Genomic DNA, 9974 nt, shown 5'->3' with positions numbered 1-9974 from the left:
GGGAATCCAAAATTTGATTTATTTATTTATTAGTAATAGCGTGCTATTTTCAACATATATGCAAAGGTAGTTTTCAGCTTTCACTCTTACAAAACCTTGTGTTCCAAATTTTCTCCCTCCCTTCTCCCCACCCCCAGATAGCAAGTAATCTCTGTTAAACACGTGCCATTCTTCTATACATATTTATACAGTTATCTTGCTGCATAAGAAAAGTCAGATTAAAAAGGAAAAAGTGAGAAAGAGGGAAAAAAAGCAAGTAAACAACAACAAAAAGAGTAAAAATACAAATACATATTGAGTCCCCACAGGCTTCTCTCTGGGTGCAGATGGCTGTCTCCATCACTGAACAAGCAGAACTAGTCTGAATCATCTCATCGTTGAAGAGCCCCGTCCATCAGAATTGATTATTGTATAATCTTGTTTATTACAATGTTCTCCTGGTCCTGCTCACTTCCCTCAGCATCAGTTTGTTTGTGTCAGTCTCTCCAGGTCTCTGAAATTATTCTTTTATCATTTCTTATGGAACAATAATATTCCATAACATTCATATCCCAGAACTTATTCAGCCATTCCCCAGCTGAGGGGCATCCGCTCTGTTTCCAGTTTCTTGCTGCTACAAAAAGGGCTGCCACAAATATTTTTTGCTTGTGTGAATTCTTTCCCCTCTTTTATGATCTCTTTGGGATATAGATCCAGTAGAGACACTGCTGGTTCAAAGGGTCTGCACAGTTTGATAGCCCTTTGGGAATAGTTCCAAATTGCTCTCCAGAATGGTTAGATTCATTCACAATTCCACCAACGATGTATCAGTGTCCCAGTTTTCCCACATCCCCTCCAACATTCAGCATTATCTTTTCCCATTACCTTGGCCAATCTGAGAGGTGTGTAGTGGTGCCTCAGATTTCCCTGTTGACTAGTGACTTAGAACATAAAATCCTATTTATTTGTTTATTCATTCATTTACTCATTTGTTCCTTTGTTCAGTTATTCATGAATTCATTTGTCTATTTATTTATTTGGTGACTGCCAGGGGCACTGGCCCAGGGGCTGAAAATACACAGGTGCCAAAGGCCTGGCTTCATCTCATGGCTTTGACACCTATAACATGGGTCATTTGGCCTTTCTGAGACCTAGATTTTTCTCTGTAAATTGGGGATAATAATGCTAGTTGATGCCCATCATGGAATAACCTGAAATGATCTGAGATATAGATTATTAGCATCCAAAGACGCCTGATTGTCCTGAGAGTGACTAGGAAGATTTTGTTCTCTCAACCTCCTTGTGGATGATTCAGTTAAGAAGGATGCTCTACCTACCTGTGCTTTGTTGGTGGGGTATATATGGGGTATATCATAAAATCAGAGATCTAGAGTTGGGAAAGGATCATAAAAGCCAAAAAAGGGGACATTTTACAGATGGGGAAACTGAGGACAGAGCAGCTAAATCACCAGCCTGGGACCACACACCTTGTAAATGTCTGAGCAGAATTTGTCCTCATGATTGGAAAGGAATGATGTCTAACTCAAATACAAACATGGGCCACTAATCTATACATAAAATCCTTGATGCTGCATATTGATTTAGTTTTAAAATGTCAGCCATGTCTTATTGTATTTTTATTTGTTTTAGAAATATTTCTCAATTACATTTTAATCTGGTTCTGGCTGTTCTCAGGGCCAGATGCTGCCACTGGCCTAGACCCAATCTTGCTTCCATGGAGCCCCAACATGGAGCCCATTTCCTGCCTTTAAGGCCTGGCATCCCAGCTCCTGGAATTACAGCAACACTGAATTTGTGATACCTCTAAACCATGAGCATTCAGATTTCTAGCTAGGTCCCACAGTGCATTGGGATCAAGAAGACCCAGAGATTGAACCTCGATTTGCTAAGGTTTTCTCAGTCATAAAAAGGGACAATACCAGCACTTTCTTCCCAGGGTGGATGCTATGTCTGACTCTCCATGACTCCATTTGGTGTTTTCTTGGCAAAGCTAAGTATCTTGCCATTTCCTTCTTCAGCTTTTGTTTCCCCCCTTAAGTAAACTGAGGCAAACTGGGGAAACTTGCCCAGGGTCACACAGATAGTAAGTGTCTGAGGCCAGATTTGAACTTAGGACTTTGTGACTCCAGGCTCAGCGCTCTAGGCCACCTAGTTTCCCCTCCATTGTTATTAAAAATAAAAAGAAATAACTTGTTTAAAAAAAAGTGTTTTCTAAACCATAAAGTATTTTATAATGTTAGCTTTTAGCCTTTACTATTCCAGGACTAAATCCTCTGAAAATAAGGACTAACCTTGACAGAGGGCTTAATCTTTTTTTCTTTTTTGAGGCAATTGGGGTTAAGTGACTTGCCCAGGTTCACGCAGTTAATAGTGTCTGAGGTTTGGTTTGAACTCAAGTCCTCTGACTTCAGAACAGTGATCTATCCATTCACTGCCCCTAAGCTGCTTAGGTGCTGCCTAAGCTGCCCCTAAGAGTGCTTAATCTTTAAAAAAAATTATAGATACCCTCTATTTTTATATTGCCATCATTTTTAACACCCTGCATCTTCCCCTCCCCAGATTCATCCCTTATAACAACAAAAACAAAAGGGGGGAGAAGTTGAGTAAAACTAAGGAACACATTCAGTGTTCACATATACGCAGCTGTGTACATGTTGCCTTTTATGGTTGGCAGAGTGTTGCTTTACAGGCTAAATTTTATTTGAGCCTCATAACAGCCCAAACTCTCAAGGTGCTATTATTTTCCAGATTAATCAGTTTAATATTTTACAGAGCAATCAAGCAAGTAATCAGCGAGCCTTTCTTAAGCTCTGGAGGCACTTGGACCCCTTGTCACCTATTTGGTGGGAGATGTGGACACATCTTCCTTCCCTCCGCCAAGTCTCAGCTCCTGTGCCCTCCCTTCTTTCAGAGAAAGTCATTACTCGATTTCCCCCCTGCAGTCAATAAGTATTTATTAAGCACTTACGAGGGGCCCGTCCGGCATAGGACTGAGCCCTGAAATTTCCAGGAAAAGCAAAAATCAGTCCCTGCCCTCAAGGAGATCACAGTCCAGTGATACAGACAAGATAGAACAATAAAGGGCAGAAGGAAAAATTGGGCAATCTCTGAAGAGAAGCACTGACATGAAAGAGTGAGGGGAAGAAGGGGGGAACCTCACAGACTCTAGAAGCTCCCCTTTTATGGTGATTGTTGTTCTCTGATCTCTGTTCCCCTCTGACCCCCTTTTCCTTCAACCCCCATGCCTCATACCCCATGGAACACTGAAACAGCCCAGGTTCAGATACCTCTGGGATCTGGGAGGGATGGGAGAGGCAGAAAGAGAAGAACCCACAGGGAACCCCAGATAAATAATCTGAAAGGGAGATGGCTGGGAGACTCTAAAACCCATCATGAGGCAGAAATGACTCCGCTGAGGAGCGGGGAATCTGTTTTAGCTGGCACCCACACGCATGGAATGGGTACTTTAGAGACTGACAAATAAAGGGAGGATGAAGCAGAGGAAACAAGAGGGAAACAGGGCCCATGGAGGGCTGCAGAGAGCTTCCCAGCTCTATCATTAGGGTGAGAGAATTCCCACGCAGCATCAGCAGCCAGGAGCGGGCGACAAGCAGCTCCCATCGGTCCCTCCATCAACAAACACACACTGAGAGGAGGAAACAGTCATGGGTCTCCTGGGGTTATGGACATGGAATCTTAGAAGCTCCCCTATAATGTCAGAATGCCAGGCTGTTCGAGACTAGGTGAGTCTCAGAGGGGGCTTGGGCCTCTGCCCTGGGCTGAGGGACTCAGAGAGCCACAGCTTAGTGCTACCAGAATTCTGTGTATTCTTATTTAACATTTCCCAAGGACATTCTCATCTGATTGCTCAGGAGTTTTGTGGACTTTGTGTGGCCCCAGTTTTACAGCTTAATCTATTAGAATCCTGTAACGTGGACGTTGTGATTCTCTTCCAAACCTCTGGATGCTACATCACATCCTTACTGTGGCTGCCGGTGATATCCCTGAGCCTGCTTCTGAGCCTGCCAGCCCTGCTCTGCCACTCAAGAAGTACTCTGGCTCCCTATGTCCTTTAGGACCTTGAACAGGGCTTGAATAGACATGGGGCTCCTTCATAATCTGTCCCCAGCCTCCCTTGCCAGACTCATTGCACCTTTCTCTCTTTCACAAACTCCCCTTCTTGGGAAAGGACCCACGTGGGCAAAAATGTTTGGGGCGGCCCTTTTTGTGGTAGCAAGGAGCTGGAAACTGAGTGGATGCCCCCAGCTGGAGAATGGCTGAATGAGTTACAGTAAATGAATCTCATTTGTTCTGTAAGAAACGATCATGATTTCAGATAAGAATGATTTCAGAGAGGTCTGAAGAGACATGAACTAGTGCAGAACCAGGAGATCCTTGTACACAGCAACAAGATTATACGATGATCACTTCTGAGGGACATGGTTCTCTTCAACACTGAGGTGATTCAGGCCAGTTCCAATAATCTTGTAATGGAGTCATCTCCCCCAGGAAAGGGGGAGAAATTGGAACACAAAGTTTTGCAAGGGTTAATGTTGAAAAATTATCCATGCATATGTTTGAAAATAAAAAGCTTTAATAAATTTTTTAAAAAACTGCCCTCCTTTCTCTTCTTCATACCTGAGGCTCCATCTCTTTTTTTAAATTATAGCTTTTTATTTCCAAGATATATGCATGGGTAACTTTTCAGCATTGACAGCTGCAAAACCTTTTGTTCCAATTGTTCCCTCCTTCCCCCCACCCCTTCCCCCAGATGGCAGGATGACCAATACATGTTAAATATGTTAAAGTATAAGTTAAATACAATATAAGTATACATGTCCAAACAGTTATTTTGTTGTATAAAAAGACTCAGACTTTGAAATAGTGTACAATTAGCCTGTGAAGGAAATCAAAAATGCAGGTGGACAAAAATAGAGGGATTGGGAATTCTATATAGTGGTTCTTAGTCATCTCCCAGAGTTCTTTCGCTGGGCGTAGCTGGTTCAGTTAATTGCTGCTCTTTTGGAACTGATTTGGTTCTTCTCATTGTTGAAGATGCCTGAGGCTCCATCTCTTACCATCATATCTTTTCAAAAGTGGTTCCCCAATACTTTCCCTCCTTACCTTACCCAGAATCCTTCGTTTCCTTTGAAGCTTGGTTCCTCCTTCTCCCTCCCTCCCTTGATTACTTTGTTTTGTTTATTGTATCAATTTATGCTTTAATAGAGTAAAAGTGTGTTAAGACTTTGGGGGCACTGTGTATCTTGTATCTCCTCTTCTTGTTTTCTCTGAATGAATATAAGCCCTCCTAGGACAAGGACCGATTCATTTTTGTCTCTAGTGCTCGTTAAATTAAAACCTATGAACTGTCAGAATGGAAGAAACCCCAGGTCCAAGGAGGGGCTCTGAAATGAGTCCAATCACAGTTTGCACAGATTATAAGTTCATTCGCTGCCTGAGATGGAGCTTGCGAGCTGGATCAGTGAGGCAGGGTCTATGTCTGCTCAAAACCCAGTTGGAAAGAGCAAGATATTTATAATTTTCAAACAAAGGAAGGCAGGGAATCAGACTAGAAAGGAATAAGGCGGGATCCCTGTGCCCAAGGGAAGGGGGAAATTCAGGAAACAGGGGGAGCAAGGAGTAAGCCCGACTCTGTGATTGTCCCGGCTGGTTCTGTCCTAAAAACAAATGAACAGCCCCATTCTGCTCCTTGGAGAAGGAAGTGGCAAGCCACTTTAACATCTCTGCCAAGAAAATCCAAGTTCAGGATGACTCATTTTCCTGAGTTCGAATCCGGTCTTAAAACACTGACTAGTTGTGAGACCGTTTGCCTCAGTTTCCTCATCTACAAAATGAGCTGGAGAAAGAACAGGCAAAGTGCTCCAATATCTCTGCCAAGAGAAGCCCAAGATGGGGTGCAGTAGGCAGAGTACTGGGCCTGGAGTCAGGAAACCCAAGTTCAAATAACATTGTTTGCCTCAGTTAAATGAGTTGTAAAATGAGCTAGAGAAGGAAATTTCAGAAAACTCCTCTTAGGATCCTGAAAGGTTAGGAAAGTTGGGGTTTTCCATTGGGAAAAGGGAAGGAGCCGCTCCAGAGAAGATGAAGGGAAAAGAACACTGATCATTGTGGAAAAGACCTAAGATTTAATCTGGTCAACAGTGTGAAGCAGAAGCTAGTAATAATCACATCCATAATAGCAGTATTGCACAGAGAGCAAGCCTTATACCTAAGGAGCCCTGGGCTCAGATACTGCCTTGACCCTGAGGCTTCTCCAAGGAGTGGTCCCTGCCTGGGGATTTAGGTCCTTCCAGGGTTGAGCCTATTTTATCTGAAGAGGAAAAGCCCCCAAACTAAAGGTCCTGGAAGCAGGACCGAGGTGTGGAAAAGCCGGGGTTTTCCTTGGGAGAAGCAAGGGAACTCAGAAGAGGATGGAATGGGGAGCTTCCTCACTGAGGAAATCCTCAGTCTAGTCCTGGGACAGAAAGGCGGCTACGGGACCTCCGGGAGAGGCTTTCGGGGACTCCATGGCGTGTGCCCACTCTCCAGCGGGTGTCCTCAGCTACATCTCTGCACCAACTGCCAGACGTGAAACGTGACAGTGCTAGGACCAGGTGGGACCCGGTGTGCAGAGCTGGAGGGTCTCTATTGCATCCAACCTCCACTGAGGCTCAGGGAGAGGAAATGACCTGCCCAGCAAGTGGAAGAGCTGGGATTTCATCCCAAATCCAAAGCAGCGCCAGGCCTGGCACATAGTAGGGCTATTGTTGATTTAACTAGCTGAACCCCACTGAATATAAAGGTGATTTTGTGGTTTCAGTCGTGTCTGACTGTTTGATGCCACTTGGGCTTTTCTTGGCAAAGATGCTGGAGTGGATTGCCATTTCCCTCTCCAGCCCATTTTGCAGATGAGGAAACTGAGGCAAACAGGATAAAGGGACGTGCCCAGAATCACACAGCTAGAAAGTGTCTGAGGCTGGATTGGAACTCAGGAAGATAGCGCCCCCTGCTGTCCACAAAAGTAAAAAGAACAGGAAATAATAGTAAAATATTTGTCAATGAATTTTTCCTAAAAACAGTAAAAGCTTCTTGATATGAAAAGACAGAGACACAGATCCAAAGAGGAGCAGGGGATCAGCAGGACCACCCAGCTCCGTGCTGCAGCTGGGGCTCTCGTCCAGGGGCTGGTTGGACAGCTCCGGGAGCTCCCAGCCCAGGGGTTCTGAGGTTCTGAAGGGCAAAGGGAGCAGGGTCACGGTGGAACCTCTCTCTGGAGAGGAGGGAGCCCGAGGTTCTGAGGAGGAGTCCCAGAATCTGGGCCGGAAGCCCAGAGGTCAGCTAGCCCTGCTGATGGCTGAGCAAGAGGGGCTGTGCCCAGGGAGGGGGCTTCCCACCAGCCCCGGAGATGAGATGGGGAAGGACCTGGGTCTGCCAAGCTGGAGGCTGAAAGGGACCTCGGGATCCGCAGTGGCCTTGGGGGCCAGTCAATCCGTCCTCTAGTGTTTTAGAGAAACGCTGCTTGATGAATGGGTTTATAACATGACAACCTCTCAGCGGGCATTAGTATTCATGGAAATTAGGTGCTGGGACAAATTTATTTTTTTTGCCTTCTTTAGTCCATGAAATAGGTGTTGGATCCAGTATATCCTACCTTGCCTCCAAATCCACTAATAATAATAATAAAATATAGAATAAATATTAATATATTAATGATATAATACTATATTATACAAATATAATATAACCATATATTAAATATTAATAAAATATTATATAGACATAATAAATAATAAAATAATAAAAACATTTTTATCATCTGCCAGGCACTGTGCTAAGAACTTTGCAATTATTGTCTCATTTAGTCCTCACAACAACCCTGTGAGGTAGGTGTGCTATTATTATCCCCATTATACAGATGAGGAAACTGAGGCAAGCAGGAGTTATATGACTTGGTTAGGGTCACACAGCTAGTAAGTATCTGAGGCTGGATTTGAACTGTCTTTCTGGTCCAGACCCAGAGTTCCATCTATCATGAACGCTAGCTGCCCTGCCCGAGTCGCGAGGGCTTGCCTCTGGAACAACCAGTCTGGGAGACGGGTGGTGCAAATATTATTGTTAAGCTGTCATGGAGACCCAGCGGTCATGCTGCAGGGATGCTGTCGGGGAGGAATGGAGGGAAAGAGTTTACCCTCAGTCCTCTGGGATCTCATTCTCCCTCTAACTCTGACCTTCCAGGAAGGGAGCATTTTCCTGATGAGATAACATCAGCCTATTGCCCATGCTCATCATCTCATGGGAGATGATGAGCATGGGCAATAGGCTGGGCAAGCTGCTCCCATGAGGTCACCTAGATTGGATACAGCAGAGTTGAGGCAGAGCTGAGTCTAGAACCCGGGTCTCCTGACATTCTCCACTTCACCCCAGCTTCTATAATGGGGAGCTTTGTTTGGGAAGGTGCAAGGTAGCCTATGGATGGGTAGGACAAAAATTGGCCAATGGGAGACGTTTTTAGCTGTCTAAGAGCAAGCATTGAACAACTTCAAACATGGAAACCATTACAACCCCTGCCTCTATTTATCAGTTGTCACTCTACTCCTTTCCCCATCTTCCCTTCCTTTCATTTTTCTTCTCCCTTCCCTCCTTTCTTCCTCTCTCCTCTCTGTGTCCTCTTTCCCTCCTTTATTCCACTCTATTCTGTGTATTCGATTTTATTTTGACAGAGTGTAACCCCCCTGAGGGCAGGGAGCTCTATTTCCAACCCCTTGAGTTTGGAGCTGGTGGGACAAGCAGGTGAAGCTGTCCCTTATGCTTGCTGGAGACCCAAGTCTGGAGTTGAGAGAGCCATCTCTCTTTGGGTGATAATGAAAACCATGAAGATGAAGGAGGAGGTAAAAGCAGAGTGCGGACAAGAGAGGAGCAAGTATTGAAAGTTTTGCTGACTCGGGGATCATTCTGTTGATCAATCAGTGCTGGAGGAGGAGTTGCTCAACTGCAGCTTTTACATCATCTGCACAAGGTGGGTCACCCTCCCGCCGACACGATTGGCCATTGGGGAGGAGCTGAGACGCAACCACCCGCCCCTTTTTGCTGATGTGGACCTATCCGAATCATCTTTATCTCCTTAGAAAGTTATCAATAAAATCTGGCTTCATCCTGAAACCCTTTTGGTTCTATCCATCAACATATTGCTACCTTGATGTCTTTTTTTAAAAAAGAAACTCCTTTTAGTTCTCTTTTTCCTGAGTTTTGTCTTCTTAATAATAATAATAATAATAATAATAATAAAGCCCAAAGAAAGAATTTTCCTTTTAACCCGACGATAGGGAATACCCATCGATAAAAGAACAATAAAGGAAAGAAAGTCATCGAGGGCTATAAAAACAAGCATTATCAGGGTAGGAGGAAAACCAGCGGTGATTCTCCATCCCCCCTCCCCATCCCTCCCAGCCCCTCATTCCCCTTCTCCTTTGTCCTCAGATTCCTTCTCCTTCCCCTGCCGCTTCCCTCCTCTGTTCCGTTCTCCCACTCAGCCTCCTTCCTTCTCCCCGCACAATCCTTCTCTTCCTCTATTTCCTAATTCTCGCTTCCTTTCCCTGCCTCCCCGCTGCTCTCTCCATTCTCTTTTCCTCCCTTCTCACCGCGCCCCTTCGGCACCCCAGGTCACAAGAGCCTAGAGGGCGTTGCCTGGCAGCTGGGGGGCGGGGCGGGCCTCAGGGTAAGACCCCCCCCACCCCAGAAGTGCTCGAAAACTTGTAGTGGATCCAGAACTCCTTGCACGTCTGGAAACGTCTCTCCGGATTTTCGCCATGGCTGCAATCAAGCTTTTTAAGGGAGCGCCCTTTGGGGTGCAGTCGGCAAGGTGGGGTCGGGGAGTCCAGGGGACGGGGCGGGGGCTGGGCGGCAGCTCCTCTTCCCCACCCCTTACTCCCCCCCAGCCGTCCTCGGCCCTGAGTTCCAATCATATCCCATATCAC

General features: G+C 45.3%; 1 protein-coding gene across 2 annotated transcripts in view; it reads left to right on the top strand.

Annotated features, from left to right (window-relative positions):
- The first annotated feature begins 9723 nt into the window (after positions 1–9723).
- LEXM (lymphocyte expansion molecule) overlaps positions 9724–9974 on the top strand; it is a 41167-nt gene continuing 40916 nt past the window's right edge. For both annotated transcript variants that reach the window (XM_031969054.1, XM_031969052.1), the window contains exon 1: positions 9724–9859. In XM_031969054.1, coding sequence (XP_031824914.1) covers positions 9807–9859 — 53 coding nt within the window. In that variant the 5' untranslated portion in view covers positions 9724–9806. The remainder of the gene's footprint in view (positions 9860–9974) is intronic.

Source organism: Sarcophilus harrisii, chromosome 4, assembly GCF_902635505.1.
Source record: "Sarcophilus harrisii chromosome 4, mSarHar1.11, whole genome shotgun sequence".
NCBI classification, from domain to species: domain Eukaryota; kingdom Metazoa; phylum Chordata; class Mammalia; order Dasyuromorphia; family Dasyuridae; genus Sarcophilus; species Sarcophilus harrisii.
This window is presented reverse-complemented; position numbering and strand designations above follow the sequence as displayed.